The sequence below is a fragment of the Giraffa tippelskirchi genome, chromosome 7 (genome assembly GCF_054371585.1).
Source record: "Giraffa tippelskirchi isolate mGirTip1 chromosome 7, T2T-mGirTip1v1.2.pri, whole genome shotgun sequence".
Taxonomy (NCBI): Eukaryota; Metazoa; Chordata; class Mammalia; order Artiodactyla; family Giraffidae; genus Giraffa; species Giraffa tippelskirchi.
In genome coordinates this window covers 89,683,534-89,709,659 of record NC_137281.1, presented here as the reverse complement: position 1 = coordinate 89,709,659, position 26,126 = coordinate 89,683,534, and the positions used below count along the sequence as shown (strand labels likewise).

Below are 26,126 nucleotides of genomic sequence, written 5' to 3'. Positions count from 1 at the left end.
GGTTGGGCCAACCAAGCTGTCATTCTCAAAGAAAGTAGCTGTTTATGTATTTAAAGATAGCTAGCCAGTTTAACTGGCTTCCCAGGTGGCTCAGTGACAAAGGATCCACCTCCCAAGTAGGAGACGCAGGTTCACTCCCTGAAGAAGGAAATGGTAACCCACTCCAGTTTGCTTGCCTGGGAAATCCCATGGACTACAGTCCATGGGGTCACAAAAGAGTTGGACATAACTTAGAGACTAAACAACAACAGCAAGCCAGTTTAGCTAGCAAGTATAAAATGTTAACTTACTCGAGTTTTGTAAATTATGGTTACAAAGAAATAGAAGGGTGATCGGTTCATTTGTGATTTAAATCCAAATTTCTTTTAAAATAAAGCAAGGCAAGAAGGTTATGATTTCAGGTTATAATTATGCAAACTAGGTAATTCAGACCAATTTTGCCATTGATGACACCTGAAAAGTCAAGTTAATATATTTTTTTGGACTTCCTTGTTGGCTCAGTGATTAGGAATCTGCCTGCCAGTGCAAGGGACATGGGTTCGATCCCTGTTTCAGGAAGATTCCACATGCTACGGGGCAACTAAGCCCATGCAGCACAACTACTGAAGCCTGAGTACCCTAGAGCCCTTGCTCTGCAACAAGACAAGCCACCGCACTGAGAAGCCCACGCTCTCACAACTAGAGAAGGCCCACGTGCAGCAACGAAGATCCAGCAACCGCCAAAAATAATAAATATAAATAATTTTTTTAAAAACATAAAAAGTTGAATGTTTCTTAAAAGCATTAAAGGGCCAATAATTAGGGAGGGAGGAATCACTTAGCCTTGATCAGGGAGGTGATTGGAGCTGGAATTAATACTCCAGCCCTGGGACATTGCTGGTCTGGAGGAAGCTGTGGAGAGACAGAACTGTGTTTTTGGTGGACTTTTAGGGTGGAGACACAGGATACAGTTTGAATCTCGTTTCTGTCCAGCACAGGCAAGTGTCTCCTCAGAGCAGAATTCCCCACTCTGGTCTTGCACCCTGATGGCAGCACTTTCTGAGTCTTTTATCCTCTGAGAGGCAGAACTGTGCTTTGGGCACTTTTAGGCTAGAGAGGCAAGAGCTGACCTGAAGGCCACCAGACACTGGAGTTATCAGACACAACCGGCATAACAACTGTGCTTACTGCCTTCATGAAGATGAACGCTGAACTTTAAAATTTTAGTAAGAAACTAGGACTGTGAAAATTGATATTTTAAGCTTTTTAACAGTTTTAAAATAATTTCAAACTAATATAAGAGCTACATGAATAAGACAAAAAAGTTCACATAAATCCGTTCATGCAAATTCACCAACTTTTAACCCTTCTTCACATTTTGCTTTATCAATTTTTTCTTGGAGCAGTTGAGAATAATGTGCAAACGTCATGTCCCTTTAATGCTATATATTTCAGCTAGAAAAAGGATATTATATAACCACGGTACAATGATCAAGTTTGCAAGCTTGACATGGGTGCGTTATTACCCAAAATCCACTCCATTTGTCAGTTGTCTCAATAATGTTCATTATAGCAGGCTACCGCCTGCCGCCCTCCTTTAATCTGGGATTTCACATTGCATTCAGTGATGTCTCCTTAGTCTCCTTTAATCTGGAACAACCTCTTTCCTTTGTCTTTCATGATACTGACATTTTTGAAGGATATAGGTGAGCTGTTCTGTGGAACATGCCTTAATTTGGATTTGTCTGAAGTTCCTTTGTTAGATTCAGGTTATGAATTTTTTTACAGGAATACCACAGAAGTGATATTCTATCCTTTTCACTGCATCATGTTAGAAGGTACGTGATGTCAGTTTGTGCCATTATTGGTGATGTTAATTTTGATCACTTGGCTCAGAAAGCATTTTGCTTCATGTTTTCATCATAAAGTTATTATTTCCCCCTTGGTGGTAATCCATGAGAAGGTATTTTGAGTCTATATAAATATTCTTCATCAGATTTCACCTAATAATTTTGGCTTTCATTTATGTGGATTTTTTTGCCTGAATCAAATTACAAAATGTTTGCAAAATATATGGCAAATTTGAAAATGAATCAATAGAAATGATAGAACTGCTAAATACAGAAATGTATGAGGAAAAGAGATGGGTTGAAAGCAGATTAGACAGAACTAAAATGAGAATTGGTGAAAATATCCAGAATAAAACGAGAGACAACAAGATGGAAAATACTACAGAGGAGAAGAGAGAGAAAATGAGGTCTAAGCTGTACTTGGGTCTTCCCCGGGAGCTCAGTGGTAAAGAATTCGCCTACAAAGGAGAGGCAGATTAAATCCCTGGGTGGGGAAGATCCCCTGGAGGAGGGTGTGGCAACCACTCCAGTATTCTCCTCTGGCGAATCCCTGAAAGAAGAGCCTGGCAGGCTACAATCCATAGGGTTACAAAGACTCAGACATGACTGAAGTGACTGAGCATGCGCTCGTGCAAGCTATACTTAAATGGAAAAGAGAAAGAAGGCGGAACAAAGGCAATAAAGTGGTGATGACTTGGAGTTTTCCAGAATTCATAAAATGTATTAATATTCAGTGAAATGAAACTCAAGCAGGATAAGTAAAAATCAAAATCTAGACATACCACAGTAAGATTGTGGAAAATAAAATCGAAAAGAAAATACCAAAAGTATCCATTTAAAAGAAAAACAGACTTCTCCAAAATGGCGGCCTCTAAGGACGGTTGTGATGTGGGAGAAGTGGTCGCGGGGAACGGGAGGCGACTCCATCTGGGGATTCCTGAAGCGGTTTTTGTGGAAGATGTAGATTCCTTCATGAAACAGCCTGGGAATGAGACTGCAGATATTGTACTGAAGAAGCTGGATGAACAGTATCAGAAGTATAAGTTTATGGAACTCAACCTTGCTCAAAAGAAAAGGAGGCTAAAAAGCCAGATTCCTGAAATTAAGCAGACTTTAGAAATTCTAAAATACATGCAGAAGAAAAAAGAGTCCACCAGTTCACTGGAGACCAGGTTCTTATTGGCAGATAATCTGTATTGCAAAGCATCGGTTCCTCCTACCGATAAAGTGTGTCTGTGGTTGGGGGCGAACGTAATGCTTGAATATGATATTGATGAAGCTCAGGCCTTGTTGGAAAAGAATTTATTGATGGCCACAAAGAATCTTGATTCTCTTGAGGAAGACCTCGACTTTCTTCGAGATCAGTTTACTACCACGGAAGTCAATATGGCCAGAGTTTATAATTGGGATGTTAAGAGAAGAAACAAAGATGATTCCACCAAGAACAAAGCATAAAGATGGCAGTTAAAAATGTGGTTCAGTTTTCCAAACATGTTTATGCTTAAAAGTTGACATAACTTTACATGATTTTTAACAGCAAGAATAATTAAAACTTTAAAAACAGATAAGCACCACTTTATTTATTTATAAAAACTTAGTAGCAAATATTTTATGAAACTTACAGTGTTGTTATTTTATTTTTTGCATTTCCAACAAAGTAAATGCTGCTTTCACCATTAAAAAAAAAAAAAAAAAAGAAAGAAAAACAGCCATGGGTGCACTATTGGTAAGAAGGACAATGACATCAAGAACAACAACCACAGTCCCGCTTCTTATATTTCTCATAATATTTGCCTTTATATTTAGGTGCTCCTATTTGTATTTAGGTGCATAAAGTGAAAGGAAAGTGAGGTCTCTCAGTCATGTCCGACTCTTTGCAACCCCATGGACTATAGCCTACCAGGCTCCTCTGTCCATGGGATTTCCCAGGCAAGAGTACTGGAGTGGGTTGCCATTTCCTTCTCCAGGGGATCTTCCTGACCCAGGGATCGAACTCGGGTCTACTGAATTGCAGGCAGACGCTTTACCATCTGAGCCACATATCATTACAATTGTTATATCTTCTTGGACTGATCACTTAATCATTATGTAGTTAATCTTTGTCTCTTGTAACAGTCCTTATTTTAAAATTTATTTTGTCTGATGTGAGTGACTTATTTATGTGATTTATTTTGCTACTCCAGCTCTCTTTTCTTTGTTTTAATATTTATTTATCTGGCTGCACTGGATCTCAGTTGTAGCATGCAGGATCTTTAGTTGCAGCATGCGAACTCTTAGTTTCAACATGTGGGATCTAGGTCCTTGACTAGATCGAATGCAGGCCTCTGCATTGGGAGCACAGAGTCTTAACCACTGGAGCACCAGGGAAGTCCCAACTCCAGCTTTCATTTGATTTCCATTTCCATGGAATATCTTTTTCTATTCCGATGGAAAGACATTGGAATGGAAAGACACATTCTATTCCAATCTGTATGTGTGTCTCTAGATCTGAAGTGGGTCTCTTGTAGGCAGCATATACATGGGTCTTATTTTTGTATACAATCAGCCAATTTATGTCTTTTGGTTGGAGCCTTTAAGCTATTTACTTTTTAAGTAATTGATTTGTAGTTATTGCTGTTTTGTTCATTATTTGGGGGTTGTTTTATAGCCTTTTTTTTTTCTTTCCTTTTTTTTGTTCTCTTCTTCTGTGATTGAATTAATATATTTAGTGTTATGTTTGGATTTCTTTCTTGTGCTTCTATCTATTATAGATTTTTGATTTGTGGTTACAATGAGGTTTTTGTATATCCATATATGTGTGTGTGTGATTGTTTTAAGTTGCTCATCTGTTAATTTCAAATGTATTTGTTCTCCCTTCCTCTTACAATTACTGGTTTTGATATCATATTTTACATCTAATTGTTTTATATATCCCTTAACTGCTTTGTTGTTCAGTTGCTAAGTTGTGTCTGACTCTCTGCAACCCCATGGACTGCAGCACACCAGGCTTCCCTGTCCTTCATTATCTCCTGGAGTTTGCTCAGACTCATGTCCATTGAGTTGGTGATGCCATCCAACCATCTCATCCTCTGTCACTTTCTTCTCCTCCTGCCCACAATCTTTCCCAGCATCGGGGTCTATCTAGGTTTGTCATAGGTTTTCTTCCAAGGAGCAAGCATCTTTTAATTTCATGGCTGCACTCACCATCTGCAATGATTTTGGAGCCCAAGAAAATAAAATCTGCCATTGTTTCTATTTTTTTGCCATCTATTTGCCATGAAGTGATAGGGCTGGATGTCATGATCTTCATGTTTTGAATGTTGAGTTTTAAGCCAGCTTTTTCACTCTCCTCTTTTACCTTCATCAAGAGTCTTTAGTTCCTCTTCACTTTCTGCCATTAGGATGGTGTTAGCTGTATATCTGAGGTTGTTGATATTTCTTGTGGCAATTTTGATTCCAGCTTGTGATTCACCCAGCCTGGCATTTCGCATGATATACTCTGAATATAAGTTAAATAAGCAGAGTGACAATATACAGTCTTGACGTATTCCTTTCCCAATTATGGGTATATATGATTTTCCTACTTGCTGTCTTTTAACCTTCCTACTAGTTTTGTGTATGGATGATTTCCTAACTTTACTGTGTATGTTTTCCTTTATTGATGGATGAGTTTTTCTTTTCATAATTTTAATGTTTCTAGTTGTGGTCTTTTTCACTTAAAGAAATTTCTTTAATCTTTCTTGTAAAGCTGGTTTGGTGGCACTGAACTCTTTTAGCTTTTGCTTATCTATAAAGCTTTTGATCTTTCCATCAAATCTGAATGAGAGCCTTGCTGGTTAAAACATTCTTGGTTATATGTTTTTCTCGTTTGTCACTTTAAATATATCATGTCACCCTCTTCTGGCCTGCAGAGTTTCTATTGAAAAGTCAACTGATAGCCTTATGGAACTTCCTTTGTATATTATTTGTTGCTTTTCCCTTGCTGTTTTTATATTCTCTCTTTATCTTAAATTTTTCCCATTTTAATTACTCTCTACCTTGGTGTGTTTCTTTCAGTTCATCCTATGTAGACCTCTTTATGTTTCCTGGTGTTGGGTGACTATTTGCTTTCCTAAGCTAGGGAAATTTTCACCTATTGTTATTTCAGATATGTTCTCTACCCCTTTGTCAGGCTCTTCTTCTGAAAGTGAAAGTGAAAGTCCCTCAGTCGTGTCCGACTCTTTACAATCCCATGGACTAAACAGTCCATGGAATTCTCCAGGCCAGAGTACTGGAGTGGGTAGACTTTCCCTTCTCCAGGGGATCTTCCCAACCCAGGGATCGAACCAAGGTCTCCCACTCTTCTTCTGGGACCCCTATAAGGCAAATATTAGTGTGCTTGGTGTTGTCCCAGAGGTCTCTATAAATGTCCTTATTTCTTTTCAATGTTTTTTCTTGTTTCTGTTCAGTATCAGTGATTTCCACTACTGTAGCTCACTGATCCATTCCTAGGTATCATTTAGTCTACTGTTTATCCTTTTAGTATATTTTTCATTTCAGTCATTGTAGTCTTCATCTCTGGGTGATTCTTTACATAAATTCTCAGTCTACATTCATCCTTCTGCCAAGTTCTTTGATCATCTTTACAAGCACTACCTAGAATTTCTTTTCATGTAGATTGCTGATGTCCACTTCACTAACTACTTCTTCTGGGGTTTTATCTTGTTCCTTTGTCCGAAACATGTTCCTCTGTTGCCTCATTTTGCCCATGTTGCTCTATCTTGTAGTTTGGGTATTTCCTATTTCCTGACCTTGGAGAAATGGCTTTTTGCAGTAGACATTGTATGCATCTCTGCAGCACACTCCCCTCTCATCACTCAGTTTACATGCTCTAGGGGTTCCCACATGAGGGCTGCATGAGTCCTTCTGTTGTGGTGGGCTGACTGTGGGCATTCTGGTGAGCTTATTTGGCTCCTGGTCCACCTGCTGGCCCGGCCCTGCCTTTTGTGGAGGCTGCTGGCACCAGTTGGCAAGATCGAGTCACAAGGCAGCTGATTGTGGAACCCCAGAGGTCTTCAGGGCTACTGCTGGGCATAATCAGGGTCCATAAGACTCCAGGGCTATAGCTTACTTACTGGCGGGTGAAGTCAGACTCGGGGGTTAGTGCTAGCCTACGGGCAGGCAGAACCAGGTCCTGGAGTCTTGTTGCAGGGCTTGGGTGTCCTAGAGCTGGTGTTAGATCACTGGTGGAGTGGGCCAATTTCTGACACAGTTGTGTGTGGGGTCCCGGGTGTCCCAAAGCTCATGTTGACCCTCTAGTGGGCATGGCTGGGGCGCAGGCAGTCCCAGGTCCGGGTTTGGCCTACTGGGTGATTGTGGTTTGCTTGTGTATGATGTCTGCCCCCTGGTGGGTAAGGCTGGTCCAGAGGCTAGAGCAGGCCCTCTAGAGGGGTGGGCCATGTCCAGAGTTGACTGTGAGCTCGTGGAGTCTCGAGTCAGCCTGTCTGCTAATGGGTGGGGCTGTCTCCCCACCCAGTTAGTTGCTTGGCCTGATGCATCCCAGCACTGGTACCTACAGGCCACTGGGCCTGTAGGGCTGGGTCCTGAGGCTACTAAGTAGAGGGAGGATTCCACAGTGGTGCTTGCCAGCAGCAGTGTCTAGGTGGTAGAAGGAGCCCCTCAAAATGGCTGCTCTCAGTGTCCATGTCCCCAAGGTAAGCTGCACTTGCCTACTGTCTCTCTAAGAGATTCTTCAAGATCAGCAGGTGGGATTCCTATCAAGCTCCTCTCAATTTATTGCTTCCTCCATGAGTCCTCCAGCATATGAGATTTTGTGTGCACACTTTAAAATGAAGTCTCTATTTCCCAGCCCCCTGGGATTCCTGAAAGTAAGCTTGTCTGGCCTTCAAAGTTAGATGCTCTGGGGGTGCATCTTTCCAGTGCAGGTCCCCTAGGCTGAGAAACCCAGTGTGTGGCTCAGATCTCCCTCTCCTCTGGGAGAACTTCTGCAGTTGTAATCATTCCCCAGTTTGTGGGTCGCCCACCAGAGGGTATGGCACTTGACTGTATCACAAGTCCACCCCCTACCCATCTTGTTGTGGTTCCTTCTTTATAGCTTTAATTGAATTTTCTTTCTAGAAGGTTCTGTTTTTTTCCCTGATAGTTCTGCCAAAAGTTGTGATTTTGGTGTGTTTGCGAGAGGAGATGAGCTCAGGGTCTTTCTGTTTCACCATCTTGGTTGATCTCCCACAGTGGTTTTTTCAAAGATTCACACAGAAACTTGAGTACAGTAATTCCTGTGTAATTCAGCCCCAGATTCAAGTGTTTTAGGCTTGATTTTTGTTAGAGAAGCTTTGAGAAATGATTGCAAACATCCCTGGTTATATTGCAGCACTGTAGCCCCAGGATCTAGGGTTTACACTGGGGGTAACTCAAGCCCTTACACACAAAAGGTTCATCCTGTCATCCGTGAGGACTTTCTTACCAAGAGCAGTGTGTCAGCCTCTGACTGACAATCAAAGTAGAAGAGAGATCGTTGCAATAGGTTTTTTTAAGGTAACAATTTTCCAGTGTCAGCCTCTGGAGGAAGCACTTTAGGTGTCTCAAAGTTACATACAGCAACTTGACACTTTCATCCAGAAGCTCATTTTCTGTGAGGTTCAAGAATGCCAGTGAGTGCTTGGTTTCAAAGGGAAGAGGAAAGATGAACTCATTGATGAATTGTGACAGAACAAGATACCAGCATGAGACAGTACAGATTAGATTTTGGGTGTCTCAAGGCCTCACACAATGGGGAAAGAACATCATTTTGGTCATTTCCTTTGAAGGCCAGATGTGTTGCCTTCTTATGTGTTGCTACTTATAGCCACCAAAAGTGAGGCAGAAGTTTCAATAAGCATCAGCTGAGGAAATAACTTTGAGAATCACTTTCTGCGCATGACAGGTAGAAGAGCCTAATTTCTCATAAAGAATCCTCACCAATGAAGTACTAAGAAATCTCTGATGTCCAGAAATACTAGATTCTTGTTTGAGCCAAACACAGAACAAAGATTCATCCAGAAAGGAAGCAATTATTGATCATTCTTGGACTCTCAATATCTGGTTTTGATACATTTTCATTCTCCAGAAATATCCCCTTTTGTAACTATAACAAACCTTTCTGAAAGTTTTGATAGTGCTTGAGGCAGAACAATTTGAGTTCATGATATCCATTTTATTTTTCAAATATTGGGACATCTCCTTATCATAGACCATTGCATCCTTCACAAACTGCTCTTCCTGAGATTTGTAAAGATGGTGCAAAACCACCTTCCATCATTGAGGAAAACGGTTTATTCTTTTCAGACTATGCTTTGTATTTCAGTAAGTCCCATTTGACCTCTAATTGACACTTGGCAGTCAAAAATTGTGGCTGGCCTCCTGACTCTCTTTTCATTAGAGAGGCTGAATAAGTATGCTGCTTGGGTCAGTTGGGAGTTCTTTAGTCTTTTTTCCTCAAAGAGTAGCTTCTGCACATCCTCAGTGTCCTAGTGTCTTCCTGCTTCTCACTCTCCAAAATGTTGTATATAATAACAAGAAACTGCTAGTTACTGAGATGGATGAAGAAGTAGCAGCCCTCACAGTCTGTGCCGCTCTGAAGTGTATCCCCATCCAGGAAAAGACAAAGACCAGACTCTTTTGACCAAAACCTTCTGAGGGCTTCTCCTTCAAACATAGATGTCTGCATCCACATGACCTCAGCACTAGGAGAAACAGAGCCTTCATTAGAGCTTGGAGGTGTTGCCAGGCACCTGCATGAACTGGTTGCAAAATGCAGACAATCCAGCACTCCTGTTTAACATTGTAGTGGAGGTTTTAATTATTGCAATAAGAAAAAAATTATTGCAATAAGGCAAGAAGAAGAAAAGTCATACAGATGGGAAAAGAGGAAGTAGTGTTACCTTTATTTGCAATCAACATGATCTTCTATTTAGAAAATCATAAGAAACCAATAAAAATTTTAAACAACTGAAACTAAGAGCAAGTGAACAAGGTTGCAATATATAAATCAATATTTCAAAATTAATTGTATTTCCATATTTTATAAATGAACAATCTTAAATGAAGAAAACAGTTACATTCATACTATCACCAAAACTTTAAAGAGGTTTAGGAATAAGTTTAATGAAAGAAAGGTAAGTCCTATATACTGAAATCTACAAAAGTTTTTAAGAGAAGTTAAGGAAAATTCAAATAAATGAAGAAATGTACCATGTTTATGGATTGGACCACTCAAAATTATAAAAATGATGCAGTTCTACCCAAATTTTATATAGAAAAGCAAAGAATCTACCTGAAACAATTTAGTAAAAGAAAAAAATTGAAATTTTTGTACTATTTGATTTCAAAGCTTACTGTGAAGCTGCAGCAATTCAGACAGTGTTACACTGTCAGTGTTAGCACAAAGATAGATTTATATATCGTGGAACAGAATTGCTAATCCAGAAATAGATCCTTACATTTATTGTCAATTGATTTTCCACAAAGGTTTCAAAGTCATTCAGTAGGGAAATATAATCTTTCCAATAAATGGCTCTGGGACAATCTTATCCACATACAGAAAAAAAGAGAGAACTTAGACAAGACACCATGAAACTTCTGTGCTTAGTTGCACAGTCGTGTCCGATTCTGCAACCCCATGGACTGCAGCCCTCCAGGCTCCTCTGTCCATGGGGATTTTCCGGGCGAGAATAATGGAGTGGGTTACCATGCCCTCCTCCAAGGGATCTTCCCAACCCAGGGATCAAACCCAGGTCTCCCACATTGCAGATCATAGGCAAAACATTCCCTGACCTGAATTGTACCAGTGTTTTCTTAGGTCAGTCTCCCAAAGCAATAGAATCAAAACCAAAAATAAACAAATGGGACCTAATCAAACTTTACAAGTTTGTGCATAGCAAAGGAAACCATAAACAAAATGAAAAGAAAACTAGAGAACTGGAGAAAATATTTGCAAATAATGTGACCAACAAGGACTTAATTCCCAAACAGCTCCAACAACTCAACAACAAGAAAACAAAACACCCAATCAGAAAATGGGCAGAAGACCTAAATAGGCATTGCCCCAAAGAAGACATACAGATGGCCAATAGGCACATGGAAAGATGCTAATTATTAGAGAAATGCAAATCAAAACTACAATGAGGTGCCACTTCACACAGGTCAGAATGGCCATCATTAAAAAGTCTACCAATAATAAATGCTGGAGGGTGTGTGGAGATACTCTTACAGTATTGATGGCAATGTAAATTGGTATAGCCATTATGGAAAACAGTATGGAGGTTCCTCAAAAAACTAAAAATAGAGCTACCATTTGATCCTGCAATCCCACTTTAGGCACATATCTGGAAAAATCATACTTTGAAAAGATGTGCACCCCAGTGTTCACTGAAGCAGTATTTACAGTAGCCAAGACATGGAAGCAATCTAAATATCCAATGATAGATACGTAGATTTAAAAGATGAGGTAATGGAATATTACTCAGCCATAAAAAGAATGAAATAATGATATTAGCAACAACATGGATGGACTTAGAGATTATCCTACTAAGTGAAGTAATTCAAACAGAGAAAGACATAGAATATGATATCACTTATATGTGGAATCTAAAAAATTATACAAATGCAGTTATGTAAGTTATTTATTTACAAAACAGAAACAGACTCACAGACCTAGAAAACAGATTTATAGTTACCAAAGGGGAAAGGTGGAGGGGAGGGATAAATTAGAAGTTTGGGATTAACATGTATACACTACTGTATATAAAATAGATAATCAACAAGGACCTATTGTATAGCACAGGGAACTCTACTCAATACTCTGTAATAACCTATATGGGAAAAGAATCTGGAAAAGAATAAATCTATGTATATGTACAACTAAATCATTTTGCTGTATACCTAAAACTAACACAGCATTGTAAGTCAACTATAATCTAATATAAAATGAAAATTTAAAAGTAAGTAAATAGACCTACCTTAAAAAAAGTTTTAGGAGTATCAAGATCACATTGTAAGAAAGAGCATGTGGGATGAGAGATACTGTTTGATGCCAGTCTTTGTAAAATACAATCTGCTGCATCCTGATTATACTGTTTTTCCTTGATTAGTAATTTTCTCCAGTCCCTGAAAGGACAAATTTTCTCTCTACCCAGTATCTACCTTCCTTCCTTTTCTATTTTTCAGAAGTGAACCTTGTGTGTTTGGTAATCTTCTGAAGAAGTGAAACTTTAGAAAAGAGGGTTTGATTCTTAGTAACCACAGCCAAAATCTAGGTACTCAGAATTAGTATCTAGACAGTAAATTGAAGATGTAGATATTAAGTCTTTTCTGGGCTAGACAGCATGCTCCAAAACAGCTCTGTAACTCTAGTCTCTTCTCTGACAGATAAAGAATTCTGTGAACAAGCTTCTGAAGTCAGTGATGCACAAACTACAGACAGCGATGAGATAGTAATACCTGTGTCTCAGAAATGTCTTAAGGCAGTAAGTACACTGGGGTAACCATTGTGCATGAGCCAAGATTGTAAGTAATGACAGTGTGCTTAAGGGCCATGTGAGCGAAGTTCAAATCCAGTTGTAATGAACCAGATGGGAAATACAAATTATTTAGTTAAATTTACATTGCGATTGAATGGAAGTCTGTTGATACAGGCAGATGAAAGGATTATTTTCTTGATTTGGCACTAATATGAATGAGGACTGACTTCAACACTTGTCTCTCCTCTTTGGATCCCTTACCTACTTCCTTCATTGTAAATTGTGATTTACCCAGCCTGTGACACCCCTTTCTTTAAATCTGCCTTAAGAGAGCAGATTTACTTTGGGAGGTGGAGGCTGAAAGAAAGGAAAGGATTCTTTCTGGGAGGGCTCAGAGAGATCATTCAGTTTTTGAAGGTTTTTATTCAACCTTTAAAACTTGTAATTACAATTATATATTAAGCATTTTGGCCTCAAATCTCTTTTGGAACTAATTGAGGCTGCACACACACACACACACACACACACACACACACACACACACACATATGAATAAATATTCACAGGTATATTCACAGTCATTTTATTGGAATACTGTGAAGTTATAGATGAGATAGAAGACAATCACTCTAACTGCGAGAATGCTCCCTTGTACATTTGTAGGCAGTCAATAAGTATTTGTTGAATGAGTGACTGAATGAAAGATTAAAATCTAATTGAGAATTATGAACCTTATTAGAAACAATAAAGGAAAGCATAGGGCTATCTAGAATCAAGTGGATAGATTATGTGATATAACTCTAAGGTTTGTGAGAATTCCAAACAGGAAAATTACTGTTGCTTTTGTAGAGATCAGAAAACTCTTCTTTGAAAGTCAGAAACTCATACTGAGGTTTTATAGAAAAATGAAGGATATTGGAGTGGGGAGAAACAATTCTAGTGCAGTAGACTCAGGCCGTTAATATGGCAAATAGTTAAGTTTATTTTCTGAACTTTTATCTGTCATATCTTTTTTGGACACTATGTAACTAATATCTTGAGAAATGTTTGTAAGACAGATCAGAGCTATAGAATTCGAACTAGACCATAACACCTTAGCCATCATAAGGTGAAGAAGACCAGGTGATATGTCCAGGATTGTAGCGGTAATAAAAGAGGTGGACCTTGAGTCAAGTTTTCTAAACTGTGTACCTCTCAGATCAACCCAAAAAGCAGTCAGCTGATAAGCAAATTTGGAACCACAAGTCAGACTGATGACATTAAAAATATTACCCTAGGACTTCCCTGGCGGTCCAGTGGTTAGGAACCCACCTGCCAGGGCAGGGGAGACGGGTTCAATCCCTGGTCCAGGAAGATTCTACATGCTGCAGAGCAACTAAGCCCGTGTACCACAGCTACTGAAGTCCATGCACCTTTAGAGCCTGTGCTCCTCAACAAAGGAAACCACAGCAATGAGAAGCTGCACACCGCAACGAAGAGTAGCCCGTGCTCTCCACAACTAGAGAAAACCCACACACACAATGAAGACACAGTGCAGTCAAAACTAAAAATAAATAATTAAAATAAAAATTACCCTAAATTAAATACTCTTAAATGAGGTCTTCATTCTGTACTCAAACCTTTATGTACCCAAAAATGTTACTTGATAAACTAAATATGGAATCTGATCACATTTAGTAAAAATTAGTGTTATTATCAAATTAAACTTAAAACACAGACACACGTATACTTGATACCAGAAAAGCTTTATCAAAAGTCCAGGTTTGGGAGTTCCCATGGTTAGGATTCCATGCTTTTACTGCCATAGCTTGGGTTCAATCCCTGGTGGGGAAACTGAGATTCCACAAGCTACATGGTGCAGGCAAAAGAAAAAAAAAGTCCAGGCTCTTGTTCAACTCATCTATAAGAATTTGGATGGGTAACACAAAGCACAAAGGGGAAAAGAAAAAAAAAAAAAACACCAAGGGTGAGGATTAAAGAGAGCAAAGGAGCAGGGGAAATTTCGTAGTGGTCCAGTGGTTAGGATTGGCATTTTCACTGCTGTGGCCCAGATTCAATCTCTGGTCAGGGAACTAAGACCTCACAAGCTGTGCAGCATGGCCTGAATAAATTTATTGAGGCAGAAGCGAAAGTTACACACTCAGAGTGAAGGCCTCCTCACAAGTGAGGGGCATGCCACAAGGTTTTTTGATCCTCCTTTTATCCTATTTTTAGCCCTTTGAAAGGATGGGAATATTTTTGATTAGGGGTGGAATATTCATTGAGGGGAAGGTTGAAGTATGGCTTGGATTGCCCCAGGTTGCATCACCTCTGGGTCTCACACATTTATTTCCTGAAGACATTGTACAAGTGCTCTAAGAACTGTTCTCCCTGACTAGTCAGGCACCACAGGGGAAGGTCAAACAGGGTTATCAGCAGTCTGTATATTTTTACTGCTCATGTGCCATGGTTTTTGTGGTCAGAGTTTCTTGTTCAGATGCTAAAAGTTTCTGTTTTCGATGCCATTTCTCCATGTTCATTGTCTCATTAAGTGTAAAATAAGGAGGTATATAGGCTGTCTTTGGGCCCAGCCTTGTCTTTCCTGCCTCATACTCAATCCTGTTTGTATTTCAAAATAGCTGGGCATGAAAGATGGAAGAGGTTGAAGGTCCAGAGACAGTAGTTGGGCTCTGGCCCTCTTCTGCCTGGAGTCAGCCACAGCAATGGAGGAAGCAAGAGAATGTAATGTTTAGGAACATGGAAATGTGGTTCAGACAAAAGTGGTTTAGATCCAGGCTCTGCTATTAATATCTATACCATTTGGGGGGAGTTATTTAACCTCTGTTAGGGTCTATTTCCTCGTCTGTAAAGTGGTAATAATTTTTAAATTGAAGTACAGTTTATTTACAATGCTTCAGGTGTACAGCAGTGTGATTCAGTTATATATATTCTTTCTCAGATTATTTTCCATTATAAGATATTACAAGATATTGAATATAGTTCCCTGTCCTATACAGTAGGTCTTTGTTCTTTATTTTATATGTAGTAGTTTATATCTGCTCACCACGTACCCTAATTTATCCCTCCTCCTTTCCCCTTTGGTAACCCTAGATTTGTTTTCTATGTCCAAGTCTATTTCTGTTTTGTAAATAAGTTCATTTGTATTATATTTTAGATTCCACATATAAGTAATATCATATGACATTTGTCTGTTTCACTTCACTTAGTATGATAATCTCTAGGTCCACCCACGTTGTTGCAAATGACATTATTTCCTGGCTGAGTAATATTCCATAGTATATATATATGTATGTGTTGTGCTGTGCTAAATTGCTTCAGTCATGCCCAACTGTTTGCAACCCCATGGACTGTAGCCTGCCAGGCTCCTCTATCCGTGGGGTTCTCCAGGCAAAAATACTGGAGTGGGTTGCCATGCCCTCCTCCAGGAGATCTTCCTGATTCAGGGATCGAACCTGCATCTCTTGCATCTCCTAAATTGGCAAGTGGGTTCTTTACCACTAGCTCCACCTGGGAAGCCCAGTATGTGTATACACACACACACACAACATGTTTATTCGTCTGTTGATGAACATTTAGATTGCTTCCATGTGTCTTGGCTATTGTAAATAGTGGTACTATGCATATTGAGGTTGTAAAGTGGTGATATATATGCCCACTTTATAGCCATGTGGAAAGATTTAAATAAGGTAATATGTGATAAGGGTTTAATATAGTGCTTGGGACAAATTAAGCACTAAATGATAGTGATGATGATGTTGATGGTGGCAACAGTCTATCTCCTCTCTGAAATACTTTAGTTTCCCAGTGCAAGCTTCTGTGGTGTGGTAGTGGCCCCTACAAGGAAGGGCAAAGCCCTAAGGGGAGGAGATCCAGACAGAGGGCTGTCATTTCCCTTCTGACTGCCAAGTCAGTTGTATCGGTTATAACTTTAAGAACTTTTGCAAATGTCTTTCCCTTGTACTGATAAAAAAAAAAAGCAAAGCAGTCATAGTACATTTGGGTCTTTAACTCCCTCTCTTAAAGTCCAGAATTAGAAGACTTCCTTTATCATGGGATGTGAGTAGGACTGTTCCAGAGGAGGCTCTGTTAATCAGCACAAGGTTCCTAAAGGCGTTTTGTACTTCCAGGTATCCCCAGGAAGGGATCTCAATCCGAACCTCATGGTTTCCTCCATATGAAGTTCTGTTTCTGATCTCAGGAGTCAGTCTCCTACTGAGTGGACCATATAACTAACCCCCCCCATCCTCTTATTAACATCTCCTAATGAGAAGGGAGCAATTATTTCTATTTGCTCTATGGCCTCAGATTACTGTCTCTTGGCCATAGTGTATATAGTGTATATCGAGAACCAATAAAATAGAGGTTTATTCTATTTTCTTATACTCTTAAGTTCAGGAATTGAAGATTTCTTGACCCATTATGTGTATTAATTAGTTTTAGGAACTCTGCCCTTCTCTCCTCTCAAAATTAGCTAACATACCTGAATAAGCCAAAGGGAGCTCTCTGTCTGTCACTAATGCTAAATAACGAACTGCTCTTAGGGGTTCTGCTAGCAAGTTCAAATGAGTTAACATATATTTCAGTTGTTAATATGGTCAATACTACTAGTTACATATATAATATTGCTAATTATATAAATGACATCAAACTATAGATCAACTGTATGTATTATTCTTTTACAATGCTTTTTATCTTGAAATAATTACAGATTTGTAAACAGTTACAAAAAAAAATGTATGGAGAGGTACCACGTACTCTTCATTCAGTTTCCCTCATTTTTCAAAACAGTTTTGGTCTATGTTATTCCGAAACATGCATTTTTCTTTTTTGAAAAAGTTTTTCTTTTTTAAAAAATAGCTCAGTTGGTAAAATATCTGCTTGCAATGCAGGAGACCCGGGTTCCATTACTGGGTTGGGAAGATCCCTTGGAGGAGGACATGGCAACCTAGTCCAGTATTCTTGCCTGGAGAATCCCATGGACAGAAGAGCCTAGAAGGCTACAGTTCATGGGGCTGCAAGAGTTGGATATGGCTTAGCGACTAAAGCACATCACCACAAGGTATAGCTGTATAATAGTATATAAGTTTCAGGTGTACAACAGTGATTCATAATTCTTAAAGGTTATTATCCATTCATAATTATTATAAAATATTGGCTATATTCCTTGGCTTGTACAATATATCCTTGCAGCCCATTTATTTTATACATAGTAGTTTTACGGCCTAATCCCCTACTCCTATCTTGCCCCTCCCTGCTTTCCCCTCCCCACTGGCAACCACTAGTTTGTTCTCTGTATCTGTGTGTCTCTTTCTTTTTCATATATTCACTAGTTTGTTTTGATTTTTATTTTATTTATTTTTTAATTGAAGTATAGATGATTTACAATGTTGTGTTATTTTCTATGTGGCAAAGTTACTCAGTTATACATATATTCAGTTCCGTTCAGTTCAGTCACTCAGTCATGTCTGACTCTTTGCGACCCCATGGACTGCAGCACGCCAGGCTTCCCTGTCCATCACCAACTCCCAGAGCTTACTCAAGCTCATGTCCATTGAGTCGGTGATGCCATCCAATCATCTCATTCTCTGTTGTCCCCTTCTCCTCCCACCTTCAATCATTCTCAGCGTCAGGGTCTTTTCAAATGAATCAGTTCTTCACATCAGGTGGCCAAATATAAAAAAAGAATGTGTATATACACATTCTTTTTTATATTCTTTTCCACTATGATTTATCATAGGATATTAAATATAGTTCTCTGTGCTATAGCTTAGGACCTTTTTGTTTATCCTTTCTGTATGTAATAGCTTACATCTGCTAACCCCAATTTCTTACTCCATGGCTCCCCCAACCCTCTCCCCCTTGGCAACCATGAGTCTGTTCTCAATGTCTGTGAGTTTGTTTCTGTTTCCTAGATAGATTCATTTGTGTCATGTTTTAGATTCCACATATAAGTGATATCATATGGTATTTGTCTTTCTCTTTCTGACTTACTTCACTTAGTATGATAGTCTCTAGTTGCATCCATATAACCCTCACAGGACCCGTGTGAGTCCTTCAACAAGTAATCATGGAGTTACCTGTCTTACTATTTGCCAGGCTCTGTGGATACAATATGGTAAATAAGGTAGACTTAGTCCTTTCCTTTTTGAATCTTAATGTTCTACTGAGTGAAAACAGACATAAATCACTGAACAAACTGGTACTTGCTGATTCTAAATACTACAGAGAAAGCAAATTGGGTGATATAATAGTAATGGGAAGAGTTGAGTTAAATGAGGTAGTAAGGAAAGAATTCTCTGAGGAGAGGACATTTCAGCTGAAATCTGAAGAATGAGAAGGGAATCCTTGAGGGATAATTACTTCAGGTAGAGGACATGGCAGATGTAAATGTCCTGAGGTAGCAATAGTTTGGTTCATCTAAGGCAGAGGTCTCCACTCTTTTTGGTAGCAGAAACTTGGTTTCGTGGAAAACAGTTTTTCCACAGACTGGGGTGGGGGTGGCATGGGGATAATTCAAGCACATTACATTTATTGTACACTTTAATTCTATTATTATTTACATCAGCTCCACCTCACATCACCAGGCTTTAGATTCAGGAGGTTGGGGACCCTTGATCTAAGGTACTGGAAGGCAAGGGAATGTTATATGTCAGTTTTATCTCAGTAAAGGTGGGGGGGGGGTTCCACTGTAAAATCTCATAGCCAGCCTTTATAAATGAGCCTTGAGAGGAACAAATGCTTGGTGACTGCACCTAGCTTTTGCAGAATTTGCCCTGTATGTAGACCTTGTTGTTTTTGTTTCTGTACAGCCAGGTATCTACAATAAAAGAAGGTAAGAGTGAGGAAATAATGCTGCAGTAACACCTTTGTTCATGTGTACTATTTTGTTCTTGGTTAATGTCTGTGGAATAGATTCCTAGAAATGGAACTGCTGATTTCAAAAGGAATGTGTTCTTGAAATTTTGATGGATTCTACCACATTATCATCCCCTAAATGATACTAATTTACACTGTCACCCTGTAATGGCTTTTTTTTCTCACAGTTTTATGAAAACTTCCCCCCCAACATCCTCAATATAATGGAATGAGAACAACTATGAGGGAAAGAGTCAAAAGTAATTTTTTAAAATTTAGACCTAGTTGACATGGAGAGATAAGAAAACAAATTAGTGGTATGTTAGATGTTAGGTCTAAAGGGGTTAGCAAAACAGACTTACGGTTCTAGAACCTATGGAGCTTACAGTCTATGAAGTGCTGTCCAACAGAATTATAATGTGAGCCACCAATGTAATATAAAGTTTTCTAGTGTCCACATTAAAAGTATAAAAAGAAACAAGTGAAATTAAGGTGTATTTTATTTAATCTATCCAAAGAATCATCATTTCCACATGAAATCAATATATAAAAATTATTGAGATATCATATTCCTTTTTAATGCAAAGTCTTCAACATTGTGCATGAATTTTACACTTATAGCACATCTCAATTCAGATTAGCCACGTTTCGAGTGCTGAGTAGCCACATGTGGCTAACGGCTATCATGTCATAACTGTGGCGCAATGTTTTCCAACTGTGAGTAGACATCCTGTAGTGGAAAATGAAATAAAAATAAGGGATCCGGCCAGCACTAAAACAAATAAACCAAAAAACTGAGATAGAATAGAATACAAAATAATAGTTTGTATTGCATGTAATAAGAGAGGATGTTGGCCATGGCAGCAAGTCTGAAGCAGAGCTCAAAGAGCTGGAGTGCAGGGTGGTCTGCTGTGTGCCTTGTACTTGGCAGGGTGACATTGGGGGCCCAGGGGGTACTGGGCAGCCCTTTGCTTTAGTGGCTAAAACAGCCACTAAATTGGCAGTTCTCTTAGGATCTAACTGCGGGGAAGAGCTGGGTTGGTTTTTGTCAAGAAAGTTTAAGAAAACAATCTGTTTTCTCAGGAAGTTTCTTGAGTCTTTCTCTCTGTGGTGATGGCTGAGAAAAGCTGGTCTGGAGAAATGATTTTCTGGGCTGGGAGATAGAGGACCTGGATTCTCTTTACCAATTTCCCATGATTAGCAGTGCCAATTCAGCCAAGTGGTCTCTTGGTGCCAGCTTTAGGTGCCACTAAATTGATTCTCAAGGAGTAGTATGTTAGGTGGAGTGTGCCTGTGATTATAGAGAGTAATGTGTTCATTAAATGGAGTATAAACACTGGTACCACCAGCTTATAGGAAATGAATATTTTCATTGTCAGGGTTCAGAGAAGATGTGCATTGAAATCGTCTCCCTGGCCTTCTACCCAGAGGCTGAAGTGATGTGTGATGAGAATGTGGAACAGGTGTACGTGGAATACAGGTTCTACGACCTGCCCTTGTCAGAGACGGAGACTCCAGTATCCCTGAGGAAACCGAGAGCAGGAGAAGAGATCCACTTCCACTTCAGCAAGGGTGAGGTGTCCCTTGTGATCAGCAGGGGGGGAAGCTGACAGGGAAGCCTGAGGGATCTGAACTGTTCTGGGATTCTGTTGGGGTGGATCTAACCCTTTTCTTTTATTTATCAAAGCAATATATGCATATGGTTTTAACATATCAAATTGGCCTAAAAAGATTTTTGATTAAAATAAAGCAGGCCTTTGCTCCACTCATTCTCTACAAATCACTCCCCCTCACTCCTCTCTGACCCCTTCCTCAGTCCACCACTCCACTTTTCACTTTTTCTGCTCTTTTTTCTTTCTTCTGTTATTTAACCCCATGTCTCTGAGCAAATGCTTCTTTTGCAGTTTCCTGATTCAGGAATTTTAGACATTATCTGCTGACTTCCTATCTTGGCACATAAAATTTGCCTCTCTTACATCACATCCATGTTCTCTTTCTCCTGTACAGTTGGATCATAATTTTATTTAATTTTTAAGTAGTTGTAATTGTTTCTATTATTGTGACTATGCAAATATTCTTATAGAGCCAAGTTGCACACCATGATATAACTTCTTTCTTGTATCATTGTGGTCTCAATTTTTCATTTTCTTTTTTTGTTATACCTGTTGTGATTCTTTCTACATCCTCCAGCAGATTTTTAAATTTTCAAATAAACAACCTATCATATAAGTTATCTGTTTTTTTTTTTTTTCCTGAAGATATCTCTTTATCTTCTTGTTCTTCTCCTCTATTATCCCACTGCCGCCCCATTTGGAGAGTTTAATTCTCTTTTATTACTGCATTTCTTATCTCCTGGGTCCTATGTCACCCTCTATCTGATTTATTATATTCTAATGGATCATGTTTTTGAATAGCTTTTAAAGAAAGAGTACATTGGAAGTAAATATTTTGAGACAGTCTTGCATGAAATCTCTATTCATGCAAATAAATCTATTCTCAAATAAATCCATATATGTATTTGATTGATGATTAGACCAAGTATAAAAATCTATGTTGAAAACATTTTTCATTCAGAATTTCAAAGCTGTTGGTCCATGATCTTCTAGGTCCAGACCTGGAGTCTAGCTCTTATATGAAAACTACCTCCTACCTCCCCAGAAGACTTTAATATTTTTCTTTATTTTTAGTGTTCTTCAATTTCAGAATCATGTGCATATATTTTCTTTAATTGTTCTGGCCATTCAGTGGGCTCTTTAAATCTGGAAGCTCATGGAAACTTGTTTTCCTTTCTCTGATAACTTTGTCCCGCTACATTTTCTCATTTTCTTAGTAGAATTTTGGATCTTCCAAATTGATCCTCTAATTTTATCACTTTCCTCCTATAACTCTACTTCTGCTTTTTTCTTTATTTCTTTTTTGACAGGGGTAGGAGATACTTCCTTAATATTATCTTCCAGTCATTGATTAGGTTTTTCTTTTTTTTAAAATTTCTAATAGCTGCTTCTCATTCTTCAACCCCTTACCCCACCCCCAACCTTTAAAGTGTATCCTATCCCTACATCATAGTTTGGCACATGACCCAAACTCCCGTCTTGCCTTCCCATCCCCATTGTGCCCTTCTTTCATCCTTTCATTTGCCTTAAGGTCCTTAGTAGCAGCTGCAGAAAGGAAGAATGCCTCCAAGATTTCACACAGCCTAGTGGGCAGAACTCCATCATGTGGCCAAACCTAGCTAACCTAGAGACTAGAAAACATAGGCTAATTTATTTGAGGCTGCAACAGTCCTGTGTAAAAATGAGGAGGAAGAGGGGAATGGATGTTGAATCAGGCATCTTGAGTTGAACCTACCTCAAAACCCAAATTTCTAGGCTGCCCTAAAAAAAAAAAAATCAGTCTCCTAGAATTCTTCCAGTTGAGGAGTGGGGAGAGCACATTTATCTTGGCCTTTGGCAGAACAGCTTACAACATGGATTGTAAGGCTTCCTTTCTATCAGTACTCGAAGCATTTTCTTAAAGGGCCATGTAGTAAATATTTTAGGCTTTGTGGGCCAAACAGTCTCTGTCACAACTCTTCGACTCTATCATTATAGTTGGAAAGCCACCACACAGGAAAGGGATGGCTGTGTCCAATAAAACTTTATTTATGAAAACGAGTAGCTGGCTCCTGGGCACCCATGCTTGCCAGGTGTCTGGTTTAAATCACTGTTTTGCACAAACCATTTATGAAAGTCTTAGTGCCCAAATAGCAACAGTATATGATTCTTTTCTTTTCTCCACTTACCCTTAATACAGTGATAGATCTGGACCCAGTGGAGCAAAAAGAACGGAGGCAGTTTCTGTTCACCATGCTGATTGGACAAGATCCTGAGCAAGGACGGTAAGCGTCTGTTTCCTATTTCTAAAGACAGGAGACATCACACAAGAATTCAGGAGTTTGAGTCTGGTTTTGTGCTGATGTGGAGTATTTTAATAACTTCTTTCATATTAATATTCTCCTAATGAATTTCCCATCAACTTGAGTAATTTATGCTTGTGACTGACTACCTGATAAATTATATAATCTCATAGGATTAGTTCATTTCTCACCCATGTCAGCCTCTGATGAGCGCTTTTTTTTGAGGCAGCAATTGGTGTCAACACTCAGTGCCCCTTACAGAAAGGACAAACCACCTTGACACTCTAGAATAATTTGATTCATTTCTTGCAAACACAGTACCATTGTTAGCTTACCAAATATTATGCCTTTATAATAGCAATTTTATATTTTGAGTTAAAAATGATTTCTCTACAGGAATACTTTGAAGTAAAATCCGAGTCTACTCTTAAGTTTTAGGAAAGCCGACTGTCATATTCCTATAATCTGAGGAGCCCTCTTTTTAGAGGTTCCAGATGAAATGCATTAGATATACACAGACTGAAAATTTTCTCGTTGTCTAGCAGAATTTTGAAAATCAAATTTATATGGACATCTATTTTTGTTTGTTTTTGTCAGAGTCTGGCAACCTTACCTCCTTTCCATGTGTGTGAGTAAGAACTAGTATGGGACTGGTGTTCTAATCCATTACTTTTCTAAAAGCCTAATGAAAGTGAAAGTCGCTCAGTCGTGTCCAACCCTTTGTGACCCCATGGACTATACAGTCCATGGAATCCTCCAGGCTAAAATACTGGAGTGGGTAGCCTTTCTCTTCTCCAGGGGATCTTCCAAACCCGGGGATCAAACTCAGGTCTCCTGCATTGCAGGCTGATTCTTTACCAGCTGAGCCACAAGGGAAGTCCAAGAACACTGGAGTGAGTAGCCTATCCTTCTCCAGGGGATATTCGTGACCCAGGAATCAAACTGGGGTCTCCTGCATTGCAGGCGGATGCTTTACCAACTGAGCTATCAGGGAAGCCCAGAAAAGCCCATAGTGGATAGATAGAATGTTGCCTTTGTAATCACACTGACTTGGTTTTGAATCTTGACTCTTCCAGTTACTAGCTCTATGATGTTTGAGATAATACTTAACTTGAAGGCTCCAGAGAGGATGCTGCAGAAATAACGTAGTTTCCCCTAAGGCACTTGGTATTGCATGCAGCAAGTGGTGAGGCGAGTTATCATGTTTCCTGGGAAAGCTGAGGTGGAGGAGTCAGCATTGTCCTTTTGCATTGTTGAAGTTCTCAGTACTGATACAGAAACATAATGCTTCGTAGCCATAAATGCATCACTTTTAGAATTTCTTTTCAGCTTCTCATATTTAACTGTGATTTAAAATGCTTGAATTTTTGGTCCTATTCTTGCTCCCGTAGAACTATGGGCCACCAATATTTGCTTTTAAAAAATGAATAGGAATATGTAATATCCAGAAGAGGCAAATCCAGAGAGACAGAAAGGAGATTAGTGGTCACCAGAACTGAGGGAGAGAATGGGAAGTGACTGGTTAAGGGTGTAGGTTTAGTGGTGGTGAACATGATCTGGAATTAGATAGTGGGGATGTTTGTACAATATTATGATTATACTAAAAACACTGAATTGTACACTTTACAATGGTTAAAATAGTGAATTTGTCATGTAAATTTTACCTAAAAATTTTAATAGGTCTCAGTTTCTGGAATTCAGTATCATTCTTTGCTAGACTAATACCGTCAGCCTCCTGTATCTGCAGGTTCCACATTCATGGGGTCAACTAACAATGGATGAAAAATATTTTAAAATACAATTCTAGATTCTAGGATGTTCCAAAAAGCAAAATTTAACTTCGCCATGTACTGGCAACTATTTACTTAACACTTACATTGTATTTACAACTATTTATAATAGCATTTACACTGTATTAGCTATTATAAGTAATCTAGAGATGATTTAAATTATATTCTATATGCAAATCCAACAGCATTTTATATAAAGGACTTGAGTATCTGTGGATTTTAGTATCTGAGGTGGGTTCTATAATTGTTAATTGCTCACTGCTTGGGAGGAACTGTGCTATGATCTTTACCATATCATCTTCCAAGATTTACAACTCTTACTTTTTTTTTTATTTTTTATTTTTATATTCACTTTGTAATTCTGTATTGTTTCCTTTACTCTGCTCAGGCTTGGTATAAAACTGTCATTTACAAATATAAAAACCTCTTCTAATTTCCATAATCTTGTGTTTTGTGTAACACCTCCACTGCCCATTTCTAATCTTTCAGCAAAGCTGTAAACCCATCTTACAAGGAAATGTATCTCTCAATAGTTTTGAGACAATTTAACCAACTACTTTACCTCAAGTCTTAGTTCCCTCCAAGCCTGTTGTTACTTTGTAAGTCATACCAATTTCTCAGTCTTTTGCCATTGCATTCTTATAAGGTGGAGGAAGAGTGATTCAGGGAATACAATGTTTAATTTATGATTACTTTTATCCCTTTTTTTTAAGCCTAAGTGTATCAGTAGTGCTGAGTTAAATGGATATTTTCTCCTTTAGTTTCAAGTTTACAGTAGTAAGTGACCCTATTGAGGAGGAAAAGAAAGAATGTCAAGAAGTAGGCTACGCATATCTGGAACTGTGGCCGATCCTGGTGTCAGGAAGAGACATCCTAGAGCAAGATCTAGACAGTGAGTCATACATTTTGGTGCTCCTCAGTTCTACTTATGTCTAAGGGAATAATCCTGAGTATTTTTGACCTTTTAATACATAATTACTACATAGTTGATGAGACAATTTGGATTGAAACCCCTACTGCTGTTTTTCTAAATCATTTGTCAGTTGTATATCTTATCTCATATACCTCCTGGCAACTAGCATCTATTATGAATCTCCAGTATTTGAGACAGGGAGATTTTGAAAAGACACATTGTTTTAATTTCAAGCAAATTTAAACATCAGCCTTTCTGACCTCCCTTATCCAATCTGTTCTGAAACTGTCTACCCTGCATTTCCCCTAACCCATCCAAAATGGTCATCTTTGATTCTGATGTCTTCAGTTCCAACACTGTGTTCTGAAT

The 26,126-nt window shown here is 38.8% G+C and overlaps 2 protein-coding genes across 4 annotated transcripts in view; both read left to right on the top strand.

The window, feature by feature from the left end:
* The window catches only part of RPGRIP1 (RPGR interacting protein 1), a 179,037-nt gene that overhangs the window by 152,066 nt on the left and 845 nt on the right, over nt 1-26,126 (top strand). For all 3 annotated transcript variants that reach the window (XM_081506750.1, XM_081506753.1, XM_081506751.1), the window contains 4 exons: nt 12,213-12,310; nt 20,539-20,731; nt 22,952-23,036; nt 25,606-25,736. In XM_081506750.1, coding sequence (XP_081362876.1) covers nt 12,213-12,310; nt 20,539-20,731; nt 22,952-23,036; nt 25,606-25,736 — 507 coding nt within the window. The remainder of the gene's footprint in view (nt 1-12,212; nt 12,311-20,538; nt 20,732-22,951; nt 23,037-25,605; nt 25,737-26,126) is intronic.
* Nucleotides 7-3,535, top strand: LOC145512646 (prefoldin subunit 3). Its single transcript, XM_081506907.1, has one exon. It carries the CDS (start codon nt 2,691-2,693, stop codon nt 3,282-3,284), a length of 594 nt encoding a protein of 197 aa, XP_081363033.1. The 5' UTR covers nt 7-2,690; the 3' UTR covers nt 3,285-3,535.

Coding starts and splice junctions, on each gene's coding strand:
- LOC145512646 (XM_081506907.1), top strand. CDS start 2,691: ATGGCGGCCTCTAAGGACGGTTGTGATGTGGGAGAAGTGGTCGCGGGG.